Below are 26,824 nucleotides of genomic sequence, written 5' to 3'. Positions count from 1 at the left end.
AGGGCCCCCTTGAGCCCCTCCATGTGACCCCAACCTGGTTTCTTCTCCAACCAAATCTCCCACAAGTCCCACAGGCATCCACTGTCCCTTTGGGCCAAGCCCCTGCCCCCTAGCTCCTCACGGCTGCCCCTGCTACCCCCCACTCCCAAAATGAAGTTCCAGCTTCTATGCGAGGCTTGAGGTCAAAAGACGATATTTTCTTAAAGAATATCATTTAATACATTTCAGACATCGTCCATACAAAGTTAGCGTTACTTTAAAAAAATTAGGATCATAATATAAACTGGTAAAAAAAAAAAAAAAAGGCCTGATTGACCTTGGGCAACCCCTGGACACAGGTCCTTGGGGTGGCCCTGCCCTCGCCTGGGCAGGAGTGAGGCAGAGGATGGTGGGCTGGCTGGCGTCAGTCCAGCCCCAGGTGGCAGAACACTGACTTGAAGGAAGGGCCTGGGCTGGGAGGGGCTGGGGGGCCTGGGTGCGGGGCGGGTTCAGCCTCTGTTTGCTGAGAACAGCGGAGGCTCTAGGCTTCCCAGTCTAGCTGTGTCTCTTTGCTCCTTCTCTGCCCCAGACCATGGCCAAACCCTGTCCCAGAAGGTTCGAACCCGGAGCGTTATGGGCAGGCTCACCAGGCCACGGATGAATGCAGGGCGTGGACTCACAGGGCAGAGATGGGAGGGGAAACAGGAAGGGGCCGTGGCCAGGCAGGGCTGGGAACCTGGTGGGAACCCCAGCCAGGTCCCCAGGAAGGGCAAGCTCACGGCAACAGGGAGGGGGAACGTACCAGCAGAGCCGGAGGTGGGAGACGGGCAGCAGCCCAGGACCCTGGGAAGAAAGGAGCCCACCCCCCAGGAAGTGGTCCTGACAGCAGGGGAGCAGGGTGATGTCAGGGCCTGGGCCCTGAGCTGCAGAGAAGCACATGCTTGGAGTGTCCCCCAGCCCGGGCCTGGGAAGGGGGGCCTCAGTTCCCCAAGGAGCCCCCCCTTGATGACCGTCTCCCACAGACTCAGCCTCTCCTCGGGGCAGAGCTCCTGGGAGCAGGGCCGGCCCCACAGGGTCTCTGGAGCGGGGGTGGGAGCTGTGCAGGCAGGCAGCCTGGCCCGGGCACAGTCCCCGTGTCCTCAGCGCTGCGCGGGAGCAGCCGCGCCGGCCCCGCCAGGCAGGTGGTCAGTGCAGCACCTGGTCCAGCTCGTACTTCTCGCAGAAGTGGCTAGTGAAGGGAAAGCAGGTGAGGTACTCGATCCAGGGCCAGTGGATGGGGTAGACGTAGAGCCAGATGACCAGCGAGGTGAAGAGGCCGGCGAAGACCAGCAGCGACACGAGGATGAGGGCGCGCTTGCGGTACTTGTCACTCGTGCCGAAGGTGATGTAGGGCAGGAAGGCGAAGGCCAGCAGCAGGCCGCTGAGGAAGCCAAAGATGTGGGCAATGTTGTCGATCCAGGGCAGGAGGCCGCAGATGAACAGGAAGAGCACGATGGCCGACAGGTTCAGGAAGGCCTTCCAGGGCCGCTCCAGCAGCTGCCAGCTCTGGAAGAGCTCCACGAAGAGGCAGGCCAGGAGGCCGAACTGCGACCCTGCCGGGCCCACCTGGGGTGGGCGGATGGGGAGGGGACAGGGTCACTTCCAGGTGCCAGGTGGGAGCCTGTGGGGAGGCCTGGGCACAGCCGGGCTGGAGCCCCAGGACCTGGGTCATCCTCTCCGTGAGCCCCTCCCAGGGTGGGGACCCCGAACCTGACGGCCGGGGGGCAGGAGAGGTGCAGCTGGAGCTGCTGGAAACAAAGCTGGACTCGTTCCACCCACCGTTTCTGCAACACTGAGCACCTACTACGTGCACGCCCAGTGCAATAAGCAGGACAGACTGCTCCAGGCAGCGCACGTGGGGAGGGACAGACACTGAACAAGCCCACAGCGTGAGGCTGAACTGATCAAAAACCTGCCGTTTCTTTGGGTCAAGAACGGTCGCACGAGGGCAACTTCATATGGCCCAACTCATAGGTATGGGACGCGCTGGCAGGCGGTGGTCACGGTCAAGGAGAGAAATGAAGCAGAGAAGAGGCAGAGTGAGGCACGGGGTCCAGAAGGTCTTTCTGGAGGTGACCTCTACACGTGACCCCTCGCGCCTCGGAACGGACTAAGGAATCGGCCGGGAAGCCCCCAGCTTAGCTGTCCATCCGCTGTTGAGCCTGACGTGGCAGGGGCTGTGCGTCCCTCAGGCCAAGCCGGGCGGGAGGCGTGGAAGCGGTAGAGCCAGCCCTCCCTGCCGCATCCTGAGTCCCTACCTCCGCGCGGTACGGGAGGAAGACGGCACTGGCGAGGTTGCCGGTGATGCCGCTGAGGACGAAGATGATGGCGATGCGGTGCCAGCCGGCCAGCTTCTCCAGGTCCCGCAGGATGGTCATTTGGAAGATCACGGACACGAGGCAGTGCACCACGCTGGGCGGGGACACACCGGGCATCAGTGCCCCCCCACCGTCTGCCAGCCAGGTACTTCGGGAGCAGCGGGGTCTGGCGGGTTGTGCCGGCTGCGCCCTGGCCCAGGGGCCCCTCCTCCGGGAGTCCAGGTGGGCGGGCACCACAAGGGTCTGGGGGGTGGGCAGCGGGGCACCTCTTACCCAGCGTGGAGGAACAGAGACAGCCAGAGCCTGTAGAACTGATCTGGGACCTCAGGGTTGAGGAAGGGCAGCAACCCACACACCTTGTCCAAGCAGTGCACCTGGGGGTGAGAACACGGCAGTCAGTGCCCGGGGTCCGGCTGGGTCCGAGGCCCCGCTGTAGGGGGCAGGACCAGAGACCCGCTGCAGGAGGGCATGCAGGCTGCTGCGCCTGGCTGCTCGTGCCCAGGGCCCCACCAGACCCCGCCTCACCTGGGAGCAGAGCGTGGCCTCTTCGTGGAAATAGCCGTGCATGAACTCACAGTATTCCCGAGTGGTGATCTCACAGCTGCGGGACAGGGAGGCAAGGCGAACATCTGGGGCCTGAGTCCTGCCCGCCCCCCCCCCCCCCCCGCCTAGTGCCCAGTGCCCGGCCGCAGCAGGCATCGCTGGCAGGACGCGGTGCCCCTCTGCAGGAACCTGCCCACACCACGGATGGCCCCCGAGTGGGGAGGGAGGACGCCAGCTGGGTGGTGGGTGGCAGAGGGGGAGCACAGGGGCTCCGGGCAGAGGGCCCAGGCCGGCTCACCTGCCCTTGGTGCCGATGCAGCAGGGGCGGCCCCGGATCTGGCAGTCCATGTGCGGGAAGCCCGAGCGGTTACTCCTGGTCTGCTCCGTGCAGATCTGCCAGGAGGGGCAGAGACAGCGGCTGGGGCTGTGCAGCAGCACACAGGTCCCCCCCACCTTTCGCGGACCGCTCTCCTCCCTGGACACTCACCGGCCACTTGGTGATGTCATCGGGCCAGATGTGGGCACCACTGGAGGCCGGCTCCTCACAGGTTCTGGAAGCAAAGGTCGGAGGGGGCAAAAAGAGGGGCCACGGCATCCCCAGCCTGCCACGCCCACTGGCCAACATCCCCATGGGTGGCACAGACCACATGATACTCAGCCCCATCTTCTCAGCTCAGCTGTGGGTCCCCCGGGACTGTACCTGGGGTCCTGGTTGCACACGGCCCCCGATGTCCGCTTTTGGCCCAGCGCAGACTTGTCCATGGGGGGCCCCGTATCATCCCGCCACTTGACAAAAGTGGCCAAAGTCTCCTGGAGGATGGAGGCAGGCTGGTCATGGCTAGGACAAGAGTGGGCAAGGGCCCCTCCAGGACAGGGGCTCTTGCCCTGTTGCCCAGGGCTCAGGCTCATCTCCCAGACCCCCACCGCTGCTGACACTCCCAAGACCCAGCTTTCACTGCTCTGGGGCTGGGGAGGTTGGCACCCTCCCTGTGCTGAGCTGCGTGCAGGGGTGTGTGATGCCAGGGAGGGCAGAGGAAGGACAGAGGCAACGTAGACGCCGCCCTTGAAGGGCCCCTCCCCCAGGCTGGGGCAAGTGGAGATGGTGCAGGGGACCAGGGTGGGCCTCGCAGGGGTCGGAGGGCCTCTGCCCGCACCGAGCAGTCCTGCTCCTGCGTCTGGATGCAGCCCGAGTGGTCATTCTGGACACAGCAGCCCGAGTCCCGCTCCAGGTCTCGCTCCCGCAGCACCAGCCGCTCGATCTGCCGGTCCTTCCGGATGCAGGGCGAGAACTTGGCTCCCAGGTGGATCAAGTCAATCTGGGGGCGGAGGGCGTGGCGGGGGGAGTGAGCTCGGGTCCAGACCTGGCTGCTCTGTTGAGAGTCGCCCCCTAGGGGCCCCCAATGAGGGGGGCTTCCAGGCAAGCCAACCCCCTTCCTGCCCAGCTGGGGGTGACAGAGGCCAGAGGCTCCCTGCTGAGATGCTGTCCCTGCCTGGGCCCCTTACCGAGCTGGGGCCAATCCAGAAGTTCTCCTGCTGGATGCACTTCACGCTCTCATACACACCTTTGTTCCTGAGTACCTGGTGCAGAGGTGGAAGGATGGGGGGCGGGTCAGGGGTTTCTCTGTCCCAGGGAAGGGCCTCCAGGAAGGGGCTGAGAAGCAAAGCAGTGGTGAGCCCAGAGCACCCTCCTGCTTGGGCCAGGTTGTTGCCATGGGAGGGAATGGGTGGCCCAAGACGCTGGCGCCTCTTGGGGGAGGCTAGGATCCCCAGGGCAGAGCCCCCCTTCCCTAGCCCCACTCACCAGCTCGGTGGTGACGTGCTGGGCGAAGCCCACAGGCGCGATGCCGTACGTGCAAATCACCAGCAGCGTGATGATGATGTGGACGCACGTCAGCCAGTAGGTGAAGTAGGGCCTGCGGGCAGAGGCCTCGGGTCAGCAGAGCCAAACTCCCATCCCGACCCTCAGCCTTGCGGCACCCAGCCGCCAACAGCTCACACCTGCGCCCTACCCTCCACCGCTCCCCTCCAACTCATCCTTCTCCACAGCAACTCTTAAAATGCACCTCTACGCGTCTCTCCCAGCTTAAATCCTTTCCATGGCTTCTCGCTGCCCTGGGGATAAAGTCTAACATGGCTCCTTCCCCACTGGTTGCACAGCCTTGCTATGTCTGCCCACCTCCCTGGCCTCCTTCCTCTCCTTCTCCTGCAGTTCCTGGAACAAACCCCAATCCCTGCAGCCCCAGGGCCTTTGCACATGATGCTTCCTTTGCCTGGGATGCTCTTGCCATCTCTCTTCACCCAGCTAACTGCTGCTCCTCTTGACGACACTCCTCCCCACCAACTGTTCACTCCCACTCTCTGTCCTCCTTCTCCAGGACACTCACCACACCTGCTATCACTTAATTTTTTGTAACTTAGGGTCCAATGTCTATCAGGTTGCTGCTAATTGTACATTCTTTGAGAATGGCCTCTTCCCAATCCTCTGGCTGCCCCCGAGGTCTCTGTGCAGGCCTCTTCACAGTCCCTTCACTCGTGGTCACAGCTTCTAACTGCCCCTCTGACCTACCCCGCCCGCCCTGCTCCGCTGTTCCAGGGCCTGTGTGGCGGTGCTCAGTGAGCACTTGTTGCTGGGCTGCCATCTCGGAGCCCAGCAGAGGAAGCAGGCCCAGAAAGCGGGGAGGGTGGAGAAGAGGCAGCAACACCCGACAACCCTTTCCAGGTGGCATGCATGCTTGTAGGGTGACCCTAGGGACTGTCGCTGCTCCCCTGACCCACAGGAGGTGCTCACCAAAGGCTGAACAATAAGGGGAGCTTTGAGAGGGGCCCCAGGGGAACCTGGACGCTCCCAGGCCCTCCTGGATGGCTCTCAGCCCTTCTCCCCTGGGCCTACGCCTGGGAGTGGCTCTCCAGAGCAGTGACCACCCCCCACTGTCACAGAGTGGGTGGGGCCCCAGGCCGGCGTGGCTCACCGGTGGCTGTCGAAGCTCTCCAGCTGGCGCTGCACGGTGCTGCTGATACTGTGGCGGTAGCTGCGGTTCAGCCAGTTGCCCACAACGCCCAGGCCGTAGTGCCGCTTCTTCCGGTCCAAGGCAAAGTGCTTCACCTTGGATGCGATACGCTTGCCGCGTTTGGCCGCGGGCACCAGGGCTCGGTCAGACTCCTTCCTGGTGAAGACGGTGGTCTCAGCCTGGTGTCCTCCCCTCCCACATCCCATGAGGGGGATCAGGAGGGACCTGTGGTCTAGGGAAGCCCCCTGGGAGGGTCGTTGGGCTCTTTCTCCACGGTGCCGCCTCCCTCCACCTGGAGGACTGCCCAGAACTCACAGAGGAATCTGCACCTCTTCGGGGGAGACCGGGGAGGCCGAGCGTGGGATGCCCCGGAAGTAGCTGGCAGAGAGTGGGGGCGACTCAAACACATCATCAGGCACGGAGCTCATTTCTTCCTGGAGTGGGTGTGGAGTCGGGGACACAAAAAGAGACAGTGTGAGCAGTCACTGTCTCCAGCACTGCCCCCAATGGCTCAATTAAAGGGCAGGACAAAGCCGGACAGGCTCTTTGGGAGGGAGGTAGAAGGCACGTGTTTGTGGGCCCTGATGGTGACTTTCCCGGCTGGCACCCTTCCTCACCCCAGGCCCTTGCCCTGCCGACAGAAAGACGGAGGCCCACGAGCTCCGAGAGGCGCACCCCCATCCCACCGACGGGCCTTTGGACATCTCAGGGGCTCCCAGCAGAGCATGACTGAGGCCGGGTGACCTCTCCTGGCTCCCGCCCACCCCGGCCCCCCGACCCCGAGGGCCCACACACCCCATGCTTGCCTTACTAAAAAATGAGGAGTAGAATGTCTCTGCTCCATCGACCGCATCCTCCTCCAGGAAGCTGGGGTAGGCAAAGCTGCGCTTGACCACCCGGCACCGCTGTCCTGTGGCATCCAGTACCGAGCGCCCCTGTGCCAGACAGAAGCATGGGCGTCAAGCCCAGGTCAGGTGCCCCTGCCCCCGACACCAAAGGAGTCTGTCAAGTCCATCTGTCCGGGGAGGTGGGACCCTGCCCAGAGCATGAGCATCTGCGAGAGGCCAGGACTGGGCTCTGGCTCCTGCGTAGCCTGATGGCAGCAATCTCGACATGGTTGGCTCTTAACTTCTCCCTGGTGACCTCCGGACCTCTGGCTTGGGCACCTGACACCCCACCACTCACCCTGCACTCTTATTCCCATGGGCTTCTTGGCACGGCACACAAGGCCCCTACTGACCTTTTGATCCCATCTCCTGCCATTCCTCTTGTAACCACCCTTCACTAAAACCGCCTGCTACTCCCTCCTACCTCCAGGCCTTTGCATAGGCTGTTCCCTTCCTGGCAAACCTTTCCTTATATTTCTCAAGTGCCTTCCCTGACACCAGCCTCTCCTCTGGGTGGGCCCCAGCACTTGCCACACTGAATGGTGACACCTGCCCTCACCCGAGCTGAGGGCTCCTCTAGGGCAGTGACACTGGCTCAACTCACTCTGTAGCCCCTGTGCCCAGCACATAAGGGGGCTCAGTAAACACAGGTCAGCGAGTGGTGCCTGCACGTTTCACTTCCTACTTTCCACCTTATGTGTCAGTGCAGAAACCAGCTGTCCACACTAGGGACAACTAGAAGTGCACCATTTCTAGTGGGACCACTAGAAGGATGTGAGTCTGGCTGCTTGAGCTGCCACCCCACCCCCCCGCCCAGGGATCCCGGAGCAACCACTGCTCTTGGCACAGAGGAAGATGCCTGGGGACAGAGATGCTCTGGAGAGAGAGATGCTCTGGGGAGAGAGAGGCTCTGGGGAGAGAGAGGCTCTGGGGAGAGAGATGCCTGGGGAGAGAGATGCTCTGGGGAGAGAGAGGCTCTGGGGAGAGAGATGCCTGGGGAGAGAGATGCTCTGGGGAGAGAGATGACTGGGGAGAGAGATGCCTGGGGAGAGAGAGGCTCTGGAGAGAGAGATGCCTGGGGACAGAGATGCCTGGGGAGAGAGATGCCTGGGGAGAGAGATGCTCTGGGGAGAGAGATGCCTGGGGAGAGAGATGCCTGGGGAGAGAGATGCTCTGGGGAGAGAGAGGCTCTGGGGAGAGAGATGTTCTGGGGAGAGAGATGTTCTGGGGAGAGAGGTGCTCTAGGGAGAGAGATGCCTGGGGAGAGAGATGCCTGGGGAGAGAGATGCTCTGGGGAGAGAGATGCCTGGGGACAGAGATGTTCTGGGGAGAGAGATGCTCTGGGGAGAGAGGTGCTCTTGGGAGAGAGATGCCTGGGGACAGAGATGCTCTGGGGAGAGAGATGCCTGGGGAGAGAGATGCCTGGGGACAGAGATGTTCTGGGGAGAGAGATGCTCTGGGGAGAGAGGTGCTCTGGGGAGAGAGAGGGAGCAGGCTGGGCAGAGGTGTCTTTACCTTGAGGAAGGCTGTGGCAGCTTGAAAGCTCATGTGGGCCACAGAGATCCTCTTGCGGTGGGGCAGGTGGGAATAGCCGGAGCGGACGCTGGTGAAGGAGGTGAGGGACAGGACCCCAGGGGTCAGGGGTGCGTGCAGGGCGTGGGGCCGGTCCACCTCGTCCGGGTGGCGGAACGCCCGTCCTCGGGCCAGGGGATCCACAATCTGGACGGGAAGGAGGTGGTGAGCAGAGTCGACCGGGCCCTGGGCCAAGTCACCTGCCGCCCCGCACCCCACGCTGGAGCCCACCTTGGGCATCTTGCAGGGTCTTGGAGACTCGGTGCCCTGGAAGGAGGGCACCTCTTGGCTGGGGAGCTCCAGGTCCCTCTGGCACGAGGCCTTGAGGCGGCCGTAGCGGACGCTGCAGTGGTGCAGGCTCCTGCGCTGCCAGTGCTGCCGCTTCAGCTCCCAGTCGCCGCTCACCCCGAACCACTGGGCTGCGCCCCTGTGGAAGCACGTGGGGAGGGGGCAGGCGGGTGTGTGACACGGGAGCGACCGCAATGAGAGAAAGGCCATGTGTGCAGAGAGGTGACGAGAGAGGTGACAGGGCATGTGTGTGTGTGCAGTGGGAGGTGACGGGGCACGTGTGTGTGTGCAGGGGAGGTGACAGGGCACATGTGTGTGTGTACGCAGTGGGAGGGGCAGATCAGCTTCCCCTTGACCCCTGGTTCGGTGCCCAGGAACCAGATGGGCAGAGGGGGAATCAAGTCAAGAGCCTGAGGGCTGAGCTGGGAAGGCCCCGGGAGCTGCCCTGAAGGGCAGTGGTCCACCCCCAGCTCCTTGACTCCCCTCAGCCTCCTCACTGTGGCTTCCGACCAGGCACAGAGCAGCCTGGGCCTCAGTTTCCCCGCCTGGAACATGGGCTGCCTGCCCGTGCCTCCCAGGCAGGGGCCCAGGGCCCAGGGCCCAAGAGTTGACTGGCCCAGGGCAGGGTGGGGAGGAGGCGGGGATGCGGCGGGCGTGCTCACTTGCGGATGCTGTGGGACAGCGAGGCCTGTCGGCGGAAGCCAGGGCGCTTCTCCGAGCCGCCCTCCTGCCATCGTGCCCGCGGCTCCTGGAGGCTGACGCTCTTCAGGAAGGCTGGGTTCCCGGGCCTCTGCGGACAGCGGGCAGGAGCAGGGGCTGTGGCTGCACGGAGCCCACATCCCCGCCTGGCTCTGCTCTGCCTCCCAATGCGAAGACCCAGACAGAACAAACCTCGACCCCAGTCTACCCCAAGCTGCTTTCATTCCGGGGGTCACATCGCCATTTTCCAGTGTCTTCGGCGATCCCAGCACACACTTCCCTAGCTCCCTATCCAGCGCTCCTGCCTTAGGCCTTAGCCGTGGCTAAGCCTTGGCCTCGCCTGGCTTTGCATGTTTGCAAGAGCCCTTGGCATGAGTGGGCGGCATGAGGCGGCCTCCCCGGTGCCCCAGGCTGCGCGGGGAGCCCACGCTCTTTGCAGCTGGTTCTCAATGAGCTCCTTATGGAGCGCTGGTCCGCACTGCTGGTAACGTTGATTCATCCCCATCCCCCCACAGGAGCCGGGCGCTGGGATCAAGCTGCTGGTGCTGCAGGCGCGCTGTGCCCCTTCCCCCAAGTCACAGACAGCCCACCGCCCGCAGAAGGGCCAGGGCTCGGGCAAGGGAATGGAAACAGCCAATTCCCAGGCGGAACTGGCAAGTGTTTCTTATTTCCCCTGGCCCACCATGAGACGGAGACTGAGTTCAGGGCCCAGCCCCTGTGAAGTCTGGGGCCAGGCAGGACGGGGTGCAGCCTACAGCGGGGCCTCAGGGCAGCTGTGGCCCCAGAAGGCCCTCCCCCGGGAAGTGAAACTGCCCGAAAGGCGCCATGGGGGCACGGCGGTGGCTGGTGGCAGGGCGGCGAGCGCCCAGCTGCTCCCTTACCTGGGGCAGCACGCTGGCCTGCTCGCTGGGGGCCGGGGTCTCGGGCGGAGGGATGGTGATGGATAGGTTGGGTGGCTTCCGGCTCTGCAGGCGGCTACTGGACACCGAGGAGACGCTCTCGCCATTCTCGTCAGCGGAGGCCATGGTGGGCGGGGGGGGCGGGGCAGCTGGAATGGAAACAGGGAGGGGGCACAGGTGTGTCAAGAGGCGGCAGGACCGGAGGGGACACGGGGACAGTCCAAGGTGTCAGGGTGGTGCCTGGGCAGGCAGCCCAGACTGAGAACAACCTGTATGTAAAAAGTTGGTTCAGACCTAACTCTGGACACTAAACCATGAAGCAGAGACTGACTCTGGGCTGGGTGGGGTATGGTGAGAAGGTGTATTTTCGTCCTTCATTTGCATTCCAGGGCAGCAGGGGTCTGGGAGGTCCCCAGCTTACCACCTCGTTCCATTTCCAGTCTCTCTGCTTCAGGCAAGGACCTCACCTAGAAAGGAACGTTGAGGGCCAGGGATGCAGAGCTGCCGTGATCTTGGCCACCTCATCAGCCTGGCCAGAGCAGGCCAGGGGGCCAGAGGCAGCTTCCTTGGACAAAGAGCCCTGTCTTCGTCCTGGGGGCAGGGCTTGGGGGAGGACAAGGAGAAAGGCTCCAGGCAACCCACAGACAAGGGGCCCACAGCTGTGCAGGGAGCAGGTTCTCAGAGGAGAGATCCCTGGGCTTTGAGTAAGGAAGTAGCAGCTCAGCCTAATTCCCACATAGATGAGAAAGCTACCATACTGGTCCCTGTCCCCCAGGGTTGGCAGGTTCCTCTTTCGAAGGTAACTGAAACTGCCACCTGTCTGGTACTTTTTTCTTTTCACAAAGGAAGAATATTATATCTTAATGATAAAGATGATATATGAACCTTGCAAAAAAAAAAAAAAAGACTCAGAAGACTGTAAAGCAGAAAAGTGAACTCCTGGCCCGCCTGTCACCCCACGTTCCAGGAAAGAGCTCGGTGTGCACACCTCTCCAGGTGCCTCTCTGCACTTGGAAAGGGACACGTGTACTTAACATTTTACATGCACTCATACCTTTTCTTCTATAGCGTGGACATCCTTCCCTGTCAATGCAGACAGATAGCTTTACCTGACCTTTCTTGATGTCTGGGAAGGTTTCACCGAGTGGAATGTACCAAGATTTACTTAATTCCAGACTGATGGTTGTTTAGATTCGTGTCCAGTGTTAATGAACACCCTTGCCTATACCGTGTGTACTTGTCCCAGAATTATCGCAAGACAAACTTCTAGAAGTGGAGTTGCTGGATTGAAGAGTAACTGCATCTTGAATTTCAATGGATCTTGCCAAATGGCCCAGCCAGGAGGAAGTAGCAGTTTACTTCCACCTGGGGCTTTTCCATACACGATCGTGCCACTGACACCCACACCCCCTTTGACCCACCAGAACTAACACCTCCGCCTCATCTATTCTCTCCATTTCATCTCTCACTCTGCCCGTGACCTTTTTCTTGCTAAAATCCTTCGCTATTTCCTCTCCCCTCGTCCCAAGGCTGCTGGGGCAGGTTTGATTTCTTCTCCCCTCGCAACAAGGCCAGGGACCTCACATCCATCTGCCGACTCAGGGGAGAGTCACACAGGAGCCCTCCAGCCATGGGACGGGCGGCCGAGGTGTGGGACGGCAGGGCCATCTCTGTTCCGAGTCTGTCCGCTCCCCACTCTCTGTCCAGCTCCTAGAAGAGTCACCATTGCCTCTCATCTGAAGGACCACAGCCTCCAGACTCCTCTACCTGCTGCCCCCCGAAGCTCCCACCCCGGGACCATTTTCCACACGGTGGCAGAATCCACCTTTGAAACGTGCAAATCATACCATGTCACTCCCTGCTCAACGCTAGGCCAGGACCTCCAGCTCTCACTTAAAGAAAAGTCCAAACTTCTCACTGGGGCCTCTGGACCCCTTGTGGCTTTGTCTCCTCCTTGCTCCTTCCCCACCCCATCAGACCACCCTGGGCCCCTCACTGCCCCGCATCTGCCAAGCCTCTGTGAGGAGGTGCTGAGGGGTTGTGGTCAAAAGCACAGACTGGAGCCGGGTGGCCAGGGCTTGACCTGCACTTGACCATGGGTCACCCAAGTCCTCACCTTACGAGGGAGGAATAACCCGCTCCGCCAGAGAGGTGTCCTGGGCATCAAACGACTGCACTCATGACACACACTCAGGCAGCATGGCCACAGAAACTTGTTCAGGAATGTTCACAGCGGCATGTTCATTGCGGCCCAAAGGTGGAAACAACCCAAATGCTCACCGACATACAAATGGATGGGAGGAGGGATAAATTAGGAGGTTGGGATTAACATACACACACCACTATACATAAAATAATCAACAAGGATCTCCTGTATAGCACAGGGAACTCTATTCAATATTCTGTAATAACCTATCTAGGAAAAGAATCTTAAAAAGAAGAGATAAATGTATATGCCTAACTGAATCATTTTGCTGCATACCTGAAACTAACACATTGTAAATCAACTATAATATAAAGATTTTTTTTAAAGTGTAGTATAATCTGTGGAAAAAAAACATAGAAATGGATAAAGAAAATGTGCTAAATCCACACAGTGGACTATTACTCAGCCATGAAGAGGAACGCTACGCTGAGACAGGCTATAATATGGATGAACCTGGGGGACGTTATGCTAGGTGAAAGAAGCCAGACACAAAGAGACCACTTACTCCAGGGGTCCAGATACAAGTCCAGAAGAGGCAAATCTATAGAGACAGAAGGATGAGTCGTGGCTTAGGGCTGGGGGAGAGGGCTGGAGGATGACAGCTGAGGGGCGTGGGTTTCACTCTGAGATGATGAAAATGTTCTACAGTTGACAGCGGTGATGGTTACATACACCTGTGAATATACTAAAAACCACTGTTCTACAGTTTGACAGTGGTGATGGTTACATACACCTGTGAATATACTAAAAACCATTCAACTGTACAGTTTAAATGGATGAGTTTTATGTGAATTATATAAATTAAATGTGAACTGTATCTCAGTAAAGCTGGTTAAAAAAAAGTCTCCAGCAGGTGCTCCATAATGTTGGGCCTCTGCCCCTGCTGGTCCCTTCCTCCCCAGATAAGATCATCACACAGCAGAGCAGGTAGCTCCTTCTCATCATTCTGGTCCCAGCTTGAGCGCCACCTCCTCCAAGAAGCCCTCCCTGGCTGCCTGAGGCAGCTCCCCCTCTACCCCATGTGTCTCTCCATCACTTTACCCTGCTCACCTCCCTCTCTGCCCTCTTTCTGACTTATTTGCAGCTGCATCTCCACTGCCAGAAGAGTGCTGGTCCACATGCAGCATTAGTACATATTTGTTGAAAATCATATAAGCAAGCAAGCAAAGCAGCTGGTACCTGGGGTCCAGCCCACTCGGCTACCCAGCTTCCTACCTTCAGGGTTTGGGTTGAGCTCACAGCTTCCTGGGTCTTCTTGCAGAGGACTTTAGAGCATGTTCTTGTCCTTTCCTCACTCTGCACAGATGCTCTGGGGTGAAGCCTCAGCTCTGCGGAGAGGTGGATGGATGCAGAGACAGAAGGAAAGATGGACAGATGGCTCCAGGTCAAGCAGGGCAGCTCCCTTGGTGCTCACAGCCTATAAGGAAGGGAGGGCAGGCTCAAGGGTGCATGTCAGGACTACTGCACCTCTTAATCTTCTTGACCTCAGTCTCCTCATCTATAAAATGGGGTTAATTCCACCAGCTTCATAGGTGAGGGATTAAGAGATACATTCTCCTCCTCCTCCCCCTGGAGTAAAGGCCCTTGTGGTGATGAGCTGGATGCTTCAGACTGCCTGGAGGCCAGCAGCCTCTGGGCATTTACCTAATAAAACCACCTAAAGACCTGGGCTCTGGGCTGGGAACCATAATCAAGATGGTCCCTACTTTCTTTTCCTGTTTCTACAGAACTTTACTAGAAACACTTAACTTTAAAAAACGCAGGCATTATTGGCTATCTTCTGATTAAGAGCTGTTTTCAATTAAAGTAAGCCAGATATTCAAGGCAGTGTTCAAATGATTCGGAAGTGTTTTGCTGTTGTTTTGGTTCTTTAAATTAATATTTTTTTTTAAGGTGAAATCCACACAACATAAAAGTAAGGATTAAAAAGTGAACAACTTGGGCTTCCCTGGTGGCACAGTGGTTAAGAATCTGCCTGCCAATGCAGGGGACACGGGTTCGTGCCCCGGTCTGGGAAGATCCCACATGCCGCGGAGCAACTAAGCCCGTGAGCCACAACTACTGAGCCTGCGTGTCTGGAGCTTGTGCTCCGCAACGGGAGAGGCCGTGACAGTGAGAGGCCCGCGCACCGCGATGAAGAGTGGCCCCCGCTTGCCGCAACTGGAGAAAGCCCTTGCACAGAAACGAAGACCCAACACAGCCATAAATAAATAAATAAATAAATTAAAAAAAAAAAAAAAAAGTGAACAACTTGTGGACTTCCCTCGTGGTCCAGGGGTTAAGAGACTGTGCTTCCACAGCAGGGGGCAAGGGTTCTATCCCTCGTCGGGGAACTAAGATGCCACATGTGCGGCTTGGTGCAAAAAAACTGAACAACTCCAGGGCAAGCCTTTGTTTTTGAGAAGTCCCGCATAGCGGAAGTTGCCTTGTAGCAGAGCACGCGGCAGGCCCGGCTTGATAGAACCCCGAGGGCCGTCGGGGGCAGGACAGGGTCAGGGCCCCAGGTGGGCCAGGCCTTGCGCGGCCCTTCGCGTGCATTATCCCACTTTGTCCTCAGAACACCCTTCGAGGTAGACATCATCGTTTCCATTTTGTGGATAAGAATGGAGGCTCAGAGGGGTTGAATAACTTGCCCAAGCTCACACAGCCAGGAAGGGGAGCAGCTGGGACTCAAATTGCTCTGGCTATAGGGCCTGAAGTCTCCTCGGGAAACAAGCGCCCCTTCCCCTTAAAGCTGGGGTACACTCTGGGCTGGACAGCCTCCTATCAGGGAGACAGAGTAGAGAGTCCAGCCTGGAGGGAAACTTGGTGGAGCATCTCAGCACTTTGCAAGCTGTGTTCCTCGGAGGGCTGGGGTTACCCAGAGGTGCCCAAGGGGCTGCCATGGGGTGAACTGGAGGCCGGGGGAGGGTCTGGGCTCCCCGCTGATTCCATGGGGCAGCACCCCTCTGGCTTTACATATTAGAGCGGGGTCTTTCACTTGGTTGCTGAAGTCATCCAACTACAGGTGAGAGGAACTCTGGGTGTGCAGGGGGTGCCAGAGAGGGATCTGACGCAGAGCTGGAGGCCCAGGACGCTCCCTGCTTAAGGCCTGAGCAAGACTTGGACATCACCCTTCTACCCCTAAGGGCAGGGAGTTCTGGCCCTGCATCCCAGGGCAGACAGGCCGTGGATGATGAGGCCACTCGGAGATCACAGACGGGACGTGGTGCTGGCCTGGCTGGCACCTCGGATGCCACTCGGCACCACTCTGGGGACAGCTCCAGGCCAACAGCCTCACCTGGGACCCCTGCACAGAAAGTCCTCCAGCTTGGCCTCCTCTGGGACCAGGGTACAGTGAGACGGCACCAGGCGGGCACTGCCCTGGGAAACTGGCACCAAGGAGGGAGGGATGCAGTGGAGGAAGGCTGGTGGTAAGCGCGGGGCTGCCAGGTTTGAGCTTGGGTAAGGTCACCAAGCAGGTAGGATCCTTCTGGAACTCACAGCTGATTACATCTCCCCACAGTCAACACCAGTGCCCTTCAAAACCTGCCCCACACCCCACTGGACACACCACGTCCCCCGCAGCTCCCCAGGCTCCTGCTTCCTCTCATCGGAGGCCCTGCACCTGGCCCACCAGGCTCCACCCCATCTGCCTGGCCAACACCTACCAGCTGCTTTAGGGAGGGTAAAGTGTCATCTCCTCCAGGAAGCCTGTCGCGTTACCACCAGCCAAAATCAACCACTTTCTCACAGCATCCTGCAGAGATTTGCCTGCACGTAGGTATCTCCCACCCACCCCTGGGCAGCACAGGGTCCACAACCCAGTTAGCCCCGTTAATGGCTAACTGGATGGAAGGCGGGGGAGAGGGTGGGCGCATGCATGCCTGCAGATGGTCAGTCCACACTGACCCTGAACAGAAACTGTCTTCCACAATCCTGCAGCCAGCCCAGGAAGTGGCTCATTCTGGAAGGCTCTACCGAGTGCTGCTTGCCCCACCCCTGCTCCGTGACCACTGCCCGGCCAAGGATGGAGGATGCTGTCCCAGGATGAGGCCCCAGAGGACCTCCTGTTCCCCCCCTTCTCCAGCACAGCCCAGATTCCCCAACTCGCCCCCCATCCCAAGGCCATACCACCCCTGGCTGGGACCCCTAGCCCAGGACTTGCTGTGCTGCTGGCATCTGTCCCAATCTTCTGACAGGAAGAAGGGCAGACTCAATCCAAGGCCGAAGGACTGGGGAGACCGGACCAACCCCAGGGAAATCCTAGGGGTCCCAAAGAGAAGTGGCGCGGCCCTGGAGAGCAGAGACAGGGCTGGGGCACGTCTTCCCGGGGAGCCACTTAACCATCTGCATAGGGTGGTGCTGAGAACCCTGGCCTGTAAGCAGCTTTACCGGCACAGCCTCAGTTTCCTTCTCTGTTAAGCGAAGGGATTGGACAAGGTGATGGCCCAGCTTCGACACACGTGAGGCCCACACATTTGGCATAAAAACACCACTTTGCGGACTTCCCTGGTGGTCCAGTGGTTAAGCCTCCGCGCTTCCATTGCAGGGGGCACGGGTTCGATCGCTGGTCGGGGAACTAAGATCCCGCGTGCTGCAGGGCGCGGACAAAAAACAAAAACACACACCACTTTGCCCCAGTCGCTCCCCACCGCAGATGGGAGGGCCTGCTCCTGAGACCGTGTGCCCTCAACTTGTGCAGAGGTGGTAGGCAGGTGCACCAGAAGCCCAGCCCCTGCCTCGGGGCTCAGGGGGGGAGGGGGAGGGGGTGGCAGGTGCTCGGGGCGGATGCAGGGGTCACAGGACCCACTCTGGGCACCTGCGTAACCCCAGTCCAGGGCGTGGAGCAGCCCGGACGGCAGAGACCAGACAGAAAAAGTGCTGGAACGCTGGCAGCACCCGCCCCGCCCAACCCTTATCTCCCGCGCCCCGAAAGTGCTTGCTCACTGCAGAGGAAATTGTGACATCCTGGGACCAGGCTTCCTCCTGGCCCAGTCACATCCGTTGCTCTCTGAGACCCCCAGGCTTGCGGCAGCGCCCAGACCATGGGCGGGGGCGGGGGGGAGGTTTGAGGGCCTGGCCCACCCGGCGGGGCCACTGCCACTTGCCCGCAAAAATTTTGGCTTCGGTGGGATCTTCCCCAGAAAAGAGCCTTCAGCCCCAGGATACCTAGGAGACCCCCAAAGGGCCCTGGGTAGAGGGAGGGGGTCCAGCATGGGGTAGCAGGGGTGCATATGCAAAGAAGCAGCGCAGTACAGAGTTCACACCACCCGGAGGCACCCATGGGTTGACCAACCCAGGGTCTGAGCCACCACTGTGCCCACACCCAGTAGCATAACCCCTTTAGCAGCAGCCAGGATCAGGCACATACGGCAGAAACACAGACTCAGAAACTACAAGCTGGTGCCGCCGGGGAAGCCGGTTTCCCCACAAAGGGTGGAGCTGGGCACGGCCCGCTGAGCCCGGTCCCGGCAGCCACAGCCAGGGTGAGCCGGGCCTCCCCGGCGGGTCCCCCGCCAGAGCACTACCGGGGCACACGCACGCAGGGTGCCCCCTCCCCAGGCTGCATGGGCCCACCGTCCCCTCCCCACCTGCCCCCACGTGTGCTTCCGCTGTCCTGAGGAGTCTGGCTCCGGCGCCCGCCTTCCCTCTCCACCTGCCCGCCACCGACACACTAGCAGGTTTCTGAAGGCTCCCTGGTCTTGCTAACGGTGGATGGATTCTCCATAGCCCCGGCTGTGAGGACCTCACGAGCTGGAAGCAGGCGACTGACACGAGGACTCAGCCTGCGTGTGGTCAGAAATGGGGACAGAGAGAAGGGAGGGGCCCTTGGAGGAGGGGCGAGCAGCCCCTCCAGAGGGGAAACAGGCTTTCTGAACCACGAGACATGGTCAGGAAGTTTACGGGACCCCCACGGGGAGGGCCTCAGGTCCCCTGAACAGAGGAAGGGAAGAAACCACCACCTGGCCCAGAGGTTCCTCCCAGCTGGCGGTGCGCGAGCGGTCTGCAGGGAAGGGAGGCGGCCAGGGCCGCTGGGACCTGCCTGTCCCCCGCTGAATCACAGGATGTCGGGGTGAGGGCGGGGGGCAAGGAAGTGGCCTCTCTCCCCGGCTTCCCTGTCACAGAAACCGAAACCTGATGCTTCCCTCCCCACAGCCCTTCTGGGAACTGGGTCATTTTTAGAAAGCAGCAAGGAGGAAGCAGCAGGGAGCAATCCCCAGCGAAACCCCTGGTTCTGCTGATCTCAGAGCCACTCCGGCTGCCACGAGGCCCGGCAGGAGCAGCTTATGTAAAGACTGCGACCTCGCCCGGGCTCCCTACCCGCTGGCCCGCACGGCCGGTGACTCACCCTGGACCCTCCCTGCCCTGGCGAGAGCCGGTGGGGACAGGAGCGCCGGGCAGGAGGGAGCAAAGGTGGCCAAGCTGGGGGTCAGGCAGGACTAGGAAGACAAAAAATGGACAGACCAAGAGGGAGGGAAGCAAAGTGTCCCAGTTGGAGGCTGCAAACCCAATCATCAGAGCTAGAGAAGGCGGGGGGGGGGGGGGGGGGGGGGGAAGGACGCCGATCTATCTCCAGAAGCCAGCAGGAGCCGTCCCTGGGCCCCCTCCCTCCTGGCAAGCAGCCACTTCCCTAGAGGTGCCAGTCGGCAGACACACTTCACAGGCTGCCCCAGCGCACGCTCACCCTTCAGCCCAGCTGTCCCCAGTGGAGAGGAAAAATGAAACCACCTGTGGGTTTGTGCCCCAGACACAGGGAGAGGCCCCGCTCACAGAGGGCCCTGGCCTGGGGAGGCCCCAATTCCTCCTCCACCTTTAAGGGCTTTGCTCAAACTCTAGAAGATAAAGAACCTGGGGACAGGTTCAGGGAGCTGGTGACCTTCCCCATCAGACCCCAGGCTCTGGGCTCCCCGTGACCCAGTTAGAGTGGCTTGGGCGTCATGGCCGACCACAGACACAGGAAGCAGGCGCTGGGCACATGCTCTTGGTGGCAGCCTGGAACCCAGTGCCCGCCGAGAGCGTGTGGGCGCGAGGAGGACGGGTCACCATGTTCCCAACCCCACTCTGTACCACCCGGAGGCTTTCTCAGGACCACACGCCAGCGGGGCTGGCAGAGATGTAAATACCCCATCTTCTGTGGGGACCCCAATTCCAGAAAGCCAGCTGGGAGTGCCCGAGCCCCGTGTCCCCACGTCCTAAGGTGTGGCAGCTGCTGGCAACAGACAGGGACAGGCATTACTGGAAGTGGAAGTGCCACCAGATCTCCCCAGCTGACCACAGTGCTGGGCCCTGCCCACCGTGGTGCCCTCCCAGAGGCCCCTCTGGGAATCTCTGGACTCCAGAAGCTGCTGATGGAAGCAGATCAGGGGAGAACAGTTGAGCAGAGACCTTCCAGACCCCAGGCAGTAGCGGCTTCCAGAGCCTGGGGGCCGATGGCAGCTTAAGGACAACAGTGGGAAGGGAGCAGAGTGGCCGGGTCCTAGGATGCTCTGCCCAGCAGCCTGGCCTCCTTTGGGAAGGTGGCCTATTCTGTCCCAATCCTGCTGTTCCCTGAGCATTGCTGTGAAGGAGAGGAGTCAGAAGTGGCCGCTAGGGGTCCAGAAGGCTCTGGTCCTTCCAGGCCAGACACCAGGGCACAGGAGGGATCCTGGAGAGGGCTCAGGCACCTCTGGGCACCACGCTGTCCCAGGTTTGATGTGAACCAGGTTTTGCTCCAAACACTCGTGAGGATTTGTCTCTCTTGGGACTTGGGGTACTGGGAGTTGGGTTTCCGCTGGACCTTGGAACAGGCAGAGGCCTAGCACATGCTCAGTGGTGGGGGTAGGATGGGGTGCAGCACGGGTCGGGGAGCAGGAGAGGCCCACTTCACGCCTGCTGGGGGCTCCCACACCCCGAGGTGTGACCAGGCTGTTTCCAGACACGACTAACCTCGGCACACAGAGCAGGCCTGTCTCGTGCTTGCAAGGGCGGAGTCCACCCAACTCCCACCCACTCCTCGTGGCCTGGCTCCAGACAATGAAAACACTGTCCAACTGGGGGAGACAGGGTCAGAGTCCCAGCCCCAACCGCTGTGTGATCTTGGGCAAGCCACTTGGCATCTCTGAGCCTCAGTATGTTTATGCATAAGATGCTAAGGGGCCTCCCAGGGGTCTGCAATCTAGGTGGCTTTGTCACCATTAGCTAGGGGTCACCCTGGGAGCACAGGCAGCTGAGGGACAAGGTCTGAGCACATCTCACAGAGAGGCAAGCACGTCACCCAATGTCACTCAGACTGCAGGTCAGGCCCTGGGCTGCCCTGAGTCCCTCACCTCAACACACTCAGAACAGGGCGCTGGGTGCCCCTCACTTCTAGAGGCCCAGGTCGGCTGTTAGCAGGGAGGGAACATGCCAGGCAAACACTTTTCAGCTTGTAAACAGTCATTAAGGAGCTAATAAACCAGACTTCCCAGAATCCTGCCCTGGGGCTTGCTCCTTCCCTGGAAGAGGCTGGCCCCAGCCCCGAAGGCTGCTGCGAGGGCTTCGGGGGCACATGGACATGGGCCATCTAGGCCACTCAGACCAGGGGAGCTCTCCACACACGTCCCCAACCCCATCCCCCCCTCTTGCTTTGGAGCTGTATGGGTTCTCTTGTTGAGAAACGAGGGCTGGGGAGCTGGAGACAGGGCTTAAACCCTGGCTTGGCCACCTAACCCGCTGGGAGACTGGGCAAGTTATCACTTCTGAGCCTCAGTTTCCTCTGCTGCAAAATGGGATGATGCAGCCCCCATCCCCAGGGATGACACGAGATCATGAGTGCACAGTGCCTGGGACACAATTGGTGGCTGGTAAGTGGTAGCTTCTATTATTCCCAGCTGACCTCTGCCACCATCGTTCACTCGGTTTCTACATCTGAGCCAAGAGCTCCAGAGGTGACAGATCTCTGCTTGACAGGTGGGGAGACTGAGGCTCAAAGAGATGAAGTCACCTGTCCAAGGTTACATAGTTACGTGGTGGGGCTGTGGCCTCCTGCCACCTGGGAACTGGTCAAGCAAAGTGGCAAAAGAACGGGCAGGGGGGTGGTGACTCCGGTGCTGGGGGCGAGTTTTAGGTGCACAGGCCTTTGACTCATGTGCCCCTCCCAGGCCCCCAAGCAGAAATGACATCACCTAAGGCTTGATGACACTTCCCAGCTTATCTACGGGCTTTCACAAACATTCCCTCACCCTTGTCCTTATCTCACGATTGTCACTGGCTGATAAAGCCATGAGCTAAACAGCCAGGGCTCAGGCCAGACTGCAGTTTCAAGTCCTGCCTCTGCCCGGTCCCACGGCAGCTCTCTCACCTTCTCTTCCAGGCCTTTGGGGCCCACACTAGAGGCATGACCTGAGGAGAGCCACCAGGAGAGGGAAAAGGTGCTTCTTGCTGGCAGCCCGGCAGGATCACCTGAGGACCCTCTCGCCACAAGCTCCGGGGCCACACGTGGGAGGCAGAGAAAACCAAGTTTACCCCGCTCCCAGCTCCAAGGAGCCCGGCCAGAGGGAGCAAGGGCTGAAGGTCACGGCCTCCACGACCACCACCCCCCCACCATCATGACGCACATGCTGGAGGGCGGGGGCCAGCAGTTCACAGCCAGACCCTCCACTCCCAGATGGAAACCCACCCTCTGTTCCCATGGCCTCCGTGGTGCTGAGGTTCCCCTGCCCCCCAGACACAGCCACTTCTGCAGGATAACAGCAGCGCTGCCACTCTGCAGCACGTTCTCACCTCATCCCCCCAACAGCCCACGAGACAAGGTAAGACCTCTGGCAACACCATGAGTCCGTGCCAAAGGCACACAGACACGTTCCTGTTACTGTGACGGCTCCCTCACTGCACTCCTAGTGCAGCCGGGCACCTGCCCGGGCTTTACATGAATCACCACTGGAATCCTCACGGCAACCCTCCCAAGCAGACTACTGTGAGCCCACTGGGGAAACTGAGGCACGGACTACTTAAGAGACCCCCATCCTACTGACCACTCTCTCATAGCCCAGGTGCCTGCCAGCCTTTGGGCCTGGCTTCTTGGCTCCCCAAGCTGGGAATCACCCCCTCCCACTGCTACCCCTCACCCTCCAGACCAGCGTCCCTGATGGGCTCACCTCGTCTGCCCTGCCCGCTTAGCTCCAACCACTTTCCTAGAGGGGCTTGGAATGTGCCTTCCTGTAGCTTTGAAACCTCACGTCTTGCATCTGGGTCCCTGGATAAACTTACTGCATGAGGGAATGTGGACACAGTGCCTTTCTGTACTTCCCTGAAGTTGAGAAGAAACTGTTTCCTTTATGCCAGTCCTGAGAGCTGCCTTTGCCTGGCAGCCTCCCCGCCGGGGTCACCACGCGCTAGGTCAGCCTGCACTGACGTCCCCGCCACTCCTCCCCCCGCCTGGCCCAGCCAGATGGGAAACTGGGAGCAGAGGCGTGAGCTCACTCTGGAAATCCCCACGGTGGCCAGGGCAACACTGAGGCCTGCTCCAAGGTGGGTGGCACAGAGACCCAAGGGGAACTGCAACCTGGAGACTACATCTCCCCTGATGCTGCACCAGGTGGCAGGCAGGGGGCCGGGGCCACCCCAATCCTGCAACCGCTCATCCCGACCCAAAGGGAAGTGCCAGGTGGCTCATCCAAGTCACATGCACAGACATACACCCCTGACTTCCTGCTCTCATCTGGGGTCTTGCCTGGGGACAAGTTTACACAGCAAGTCAACAGGAACCCTGTGAAGAGCTCTGGCCACAGTGAAAACACCACCACTGACTCAGAGCTGGGCTCGGACCCCAGCGGCTCCCACAGTGCATTTCTGGTGTGATTTATTCCTCCTCTTCGAGGGCCAGGAGTCCCCTCCTAGGCAATGAGCGTGTGCCTGTGTGCATATGTGCGTGTGTGTTACACCAGGTATGGCTGCAGCTCAGAAATGAGCAAATCAGGTAGAAGTCACCTGGTACTCTTTTGCCGGCAGATGGCAGAAGGTTTTAGGGCTGGGCCTGGGAACAGACAGCCCAGGTTCAATGTCAGGCCCTGACAATTACTTCCTGAACAGCTTTGTCCAAGTCTGAATGCTGCTTTGTGCCTTGAGAGGCACACAACAGATGGGGGTCACTATTATGGGTTTTTTGTTTTTTTTTTTTTCAGCTGAAAAGATGAAAGTCTCACTCCAGCCGTTTCAACTTAAAAGACCAAAAGAAGCATCAAAAAGCAAAAGTCAAACCAGAAACTGCCACCTACCCTCTGACCCCACCAGGGTTCCCAGGTCAGGAGGCCAGGGTCCAGAAGTGAACAGGATGGTGGGGGGAGGGAGGGATGGATATTGTCAGGAAGTGGGAAGGGAGGGCAGTGAGGTGGCCTGGGCTCCTGGGCATGAACGGCTGCTTCATCCCATCCTGCCCCTCTGGGACAGCCCCCCGCCCCAATTCCCTGCAAGGCGGGAGCACACTCCTTGAGTCCAACCCAAATAATTCAAAGTCATGCCTACCGGGGGAACCCCAGGCCTGTGGCTCTGCTGTCCTCCATCTCTCACTGGTGCTCAGCTGACACCACGAGCAGGGCGCGCATCACCCCACCAGCAGCTGGGCCCACCCTGGGCCTCTTGTCTCACCCAGGGTTCCCACAGCCACGGTGGAACTTTCTGCTGCAGGAGGGAAGCAGACTAGGGAGCCGCAAGGAATTAGGCATCCTGTTATTCCTCGGACGTTATTTTCCTGGTGTAAGTGACGGAGGAATTAGGTGTGGGTTCAGAAGGGAAAATTACAGCTGGTCACACGGCGTCAGGCGTCCAGGCCCACCTAGCAGTCCAGCGTTGGGAAAATCTATGAGAACAGAGCTCGCGGCCCGCCCCCCCCCCCATAAGCGTATTTGACCTCCAGGGCTGCCCTGGCTCACCCTGCGTGGGAGGTGCCCTAGGGGTGAAACACTCCAGGACAGAGCTGTGAGAGGGCCCCTGTTCCCAGCGCCTCCCCCAGAGCACCCAGAACTGCTTCCTGCAGGGCTCATGGTTTAAGCAGGGAAGAGGCAGGCTTGTGGCACCAAGGGAGGCCTGCTGCTAGGGCATAACTGCCCTCACACCTCCTTACCGCTTATCTCATTTAGGCTTATTCCAAGTTCCTCCTCTAACCCCTGGGGAAACTGAGGCAGGGAGGGGCAGTCAACGAGAAGTAACTTGGTGGACCGGGCACTGCGCCAGGGCTGCTCAACCTCAGCACAGCACTACTGACACTTCGGGCTGAGTAATTCTTTGTGGTGGGAGCTGCCCCGTGCACTGCAGGATGTTTAGCGGCATTCCTGGCCTCTACACCCTAGACCCCCTCCCCGGAGTTGTGACAACCAAAATGTCTCCAGACACTGCCGAATGTCTCCTGGCAGGCAAAAATCACCCCCTGTTGAGGACCACTGCTTTAAAAGAAGCTTCACTTTCCTCTCTTTGCTCTGCTTTACCTACAGCGAGTGACAGTAACATAACACAGACTCTGGGCTCATTATGCCACCCACACAGGGTCCTAAATCTATAGCCATTGGGAAAGAGAAGCCAGTCCACGTGTGGGGTCAAACCCGCAAGCCCTCCTCTCCTTAGACACTCCCTCTCAGGGGCTCCAATCCTAGGCCTTCCCCCTTGGCCTTTCACCCAGTCAGGCTGAGACCTGGGCTCTCCTCTGCTCTGGGGTGGTGGGTTTATACCCTAGGGACTACTCCTCTCTAACCCAACACAGTGCCCTGGGGGAACGGAGGAGGGGCAGCCTTCCCAAGCCCCTCTGTCCAGAAGTCAGGAGTCCTGGGTCCAATTTCTGAGCTCTGGTCCAGCCTGGCTGTGAGCCCACCCTCCCGTACTTGTTTCCACCTCTGCTAGACTGAATGGACAAACTCCGCCCCGACCGCGGCTGCTCACCCAGAAGAAAGGGGAGGGGAGGGGAAGGTATGAATTCCAGGCGCTTCTGGGAGGAAGGCGGGACCGCGCGGTCCTGCCCTGGGGCTGTCCCCTCTCTTCCTCCCGGGACTTTAAACTTCTGCCCAATCAGCATACCCCCACCTCTGGTGACCCGTGGCCCAGGCACCCCTTAGGCGTCTTGTCCGAGCTGAGTCCCAGGGGCCCGCAGACCCGGTCCAGCGGCCCCGTCCGAGTCGAGCCCCGGCCTCTGGCCTCAGGCTCGGCCCACGTGTGGCCCAAGTGCCCCGCAGCGCCAGCCCCTTCACCGGCCGCGCACCGCCGCCCCAGGGCATGCTCGGGCGCGACCCCACGGCCCTTCCGGGGCCCGAGCCCGGCTGCAGCGAACCCGGCCCCGCCCGTCGCCCCGCGCTCACCTCCCTGCGGCCCCAAGTTCCCGGGACTCAGCTCGTAGCGGCGCCGGCCCGCGCCTGGGCGGTGGCTCCTGGGGGCGGGGCCCCAGCGCTCCGCCTCTTCCCTACCTGCGCGCGGGCGGGGGGCGGGGCCTGGCGCTGGGGGGCGGGGCCCGCGCGGCCCCGCTCGGTCCCAGACGCAAGTGTCCTGCTCTGCTGTTCCCGGCTCGCGCTGCCCTTCCGCGGTAGGCCTAGTGGTGTCCCCGCCTGGGCAGAGCCCTATTTTCCGCCGGAGCTGGTCTCTTCCGGGCGCCGTCCTCTCCTCCCCCGACAAAGCGTATAATCTAGGTCTGAAGTGCCATCATCAGGTCAACCCCCAAGAAAAACCACTCCAATAACAGCCACCTTCCATACCCCTCCCTCCAGAGCCTTCATCCTTAGGACGGGCCTGTTCCCTCGAAACTTTTAGCCCTCACCCTTTCCCTGAAACACATTTGGAGAGTCTCACCTACAAGTCCTGCTGCAGCTCCCGCCTCCGGGACGCCTTCTCTGATCTCCGCCACTGCCCTCGCGTCTCCTGTACAGCGAACGCGCCCTCCTCCGCATCCTCCCGAGGCGGAGGCTCCTTCCGAAGCTGAGACCAGGTCTTGCTCAACTTTCCCCGCCCCCACCCGCCCTCGGCATTAAGTCCAGAGCTGGCGCAGACGACAGAAGGGTGCCTAGGCTTTGCTACTACGAGAAACTCTCACTGAGTGCCTGTGTGGGCGGCGGGGTCTCTGGAGGAGTTACAGGAGTCTCCTTTAGGGCAGACCCGGTAAAAACCCGCGATGCCTCTGTCTCCACGACACAGACCTTCGTGATGGGGCAGAACCTTGGTCCACACGGGTGCCTGCCGCGGACGCAGAGGAAAGCGCTCAAGATCTGGAGATTCGGCTGCGGGGTCAGCCTCCAGGACGGGGTCGCCTGGCTCAGGCCCTAACCCTTCTGAGGCAGTTCTCAACAATGTAGTGACCCAGGTCCGGCCTTCTCACCTGTGAAATCACGGGCGGTGGGGTGTCTACAGCCAGAGGAGCCGAGTTCAGATCCTGACTCTGCCGCTTACTATCAATACCTATGTGGCCTTGGAC

The 26,824-nt window shown here is 60.2% G+C and overlaps 1 protein-coding gene across 4 annotated transcripts; it reads right to left on the bottom strand.

Annotated features, from left to right (window-relative positions):
- Window positions 1–203: 203 nt before the first annotated feature.
- On the bottom strand, window positions 204–26,311 carry RHBDF2 (rhomboid 5 homolog 2). Of its 4 annotated transcripts, none has more exons than XM_057536751.1 (19): window positions 26,206–26,311; window positions 13,654–13,855; window positions 10,215–10,381; window positions 9,297–9,424; window positions 8,578–8,773; window positions 8,290–8,493; window positions 6,694–6,822; window positions 6,203–6,321; window positions 5,849–6,043; window positions 4,681–4,792; window positions 4,383–4,457; window positions 4,034–4,249; window positions 3,580–3,689; window positions 3,367–3,430; window positions 3,178–3,272; window positions 2,862–2,937; window positions 2,610–2,710; window positions 2,277–2,430; window positions 204–1,584 (listed from the first exon to the last, which is right to left on the bottom strand). In XM_057536751.1, exons 3-19 carry the CDS (start codon window positions 10,356–10,358, stop codon window positions 1,165–1,167), a joined length of 2,538 nt encoding a protein of 845 aa, XP_057392734.1. In that variant the 5' UTR covers window positions 10,359–10,381; window positions 13,654–13,855; window positions 26,206–26,311; the 3' UTR covers window positions 204–1,164. The 4 variants fall into 4 exon arrangements, with proteins under 4 accessions (XP_057392734.1, XP_007185810.2, XP_057392735.1 ...); XM_007185748.2 differs by having other exon boundaries at window positions 4,034–4,195; window positions 26,206–26,309; XM_057536752.1 differs by lacking the exon at window positions 26,206–26,311 and adding an exon at window positions 25,722–25,818.
- Window positions 26,312–26,824: the final 513 nt, after the last annotated feature.

The sequence above is a fragment of the Balaenoptera acutorostrata genome, chromosome 20 (assembly GCF_949987535.1).
Source record: "Balaenoptera acutorostrata chromosome 20, mBalAcu1.1, whole genome shotgun sequence".
Lineage (NCBI taxonomy): Eukaryota > Metazoa > Chordata > Mammalia > Artiodactyla > Balaenopteridae > Balaenoptera > Balaenoptera acutorostrata.
This window is presented reverse-complemented; position numbering and strand designations above follow the sequence as displayed.

Excerpts from the sequence above, each read along its gene's own strand:
- RHBDF2 (XM_057536751.1), bottom strand. The coding sequence starts at position 10,358 with ATGGCCTCCGCTGACGAGAATGGCGAGAGCGTCTCCTCGGTGTCCAGT. Across the intron at positions 4,793-5,848 it reads GAGAGCTTCGACAGCCACCG|GCCCTACTTCACCTACTGGC; the intron begins GTGAGCCACGCC and ends CTCTGCCCGCAG. Across the intron at positions 3,431-3,579 it reads GTGTGCAACCAGGACCCCAG|AACCTGTGAGGAGCCGGCCT; the intron begins GTACAGTCCCGG and ends CTTTGCTTCCAG.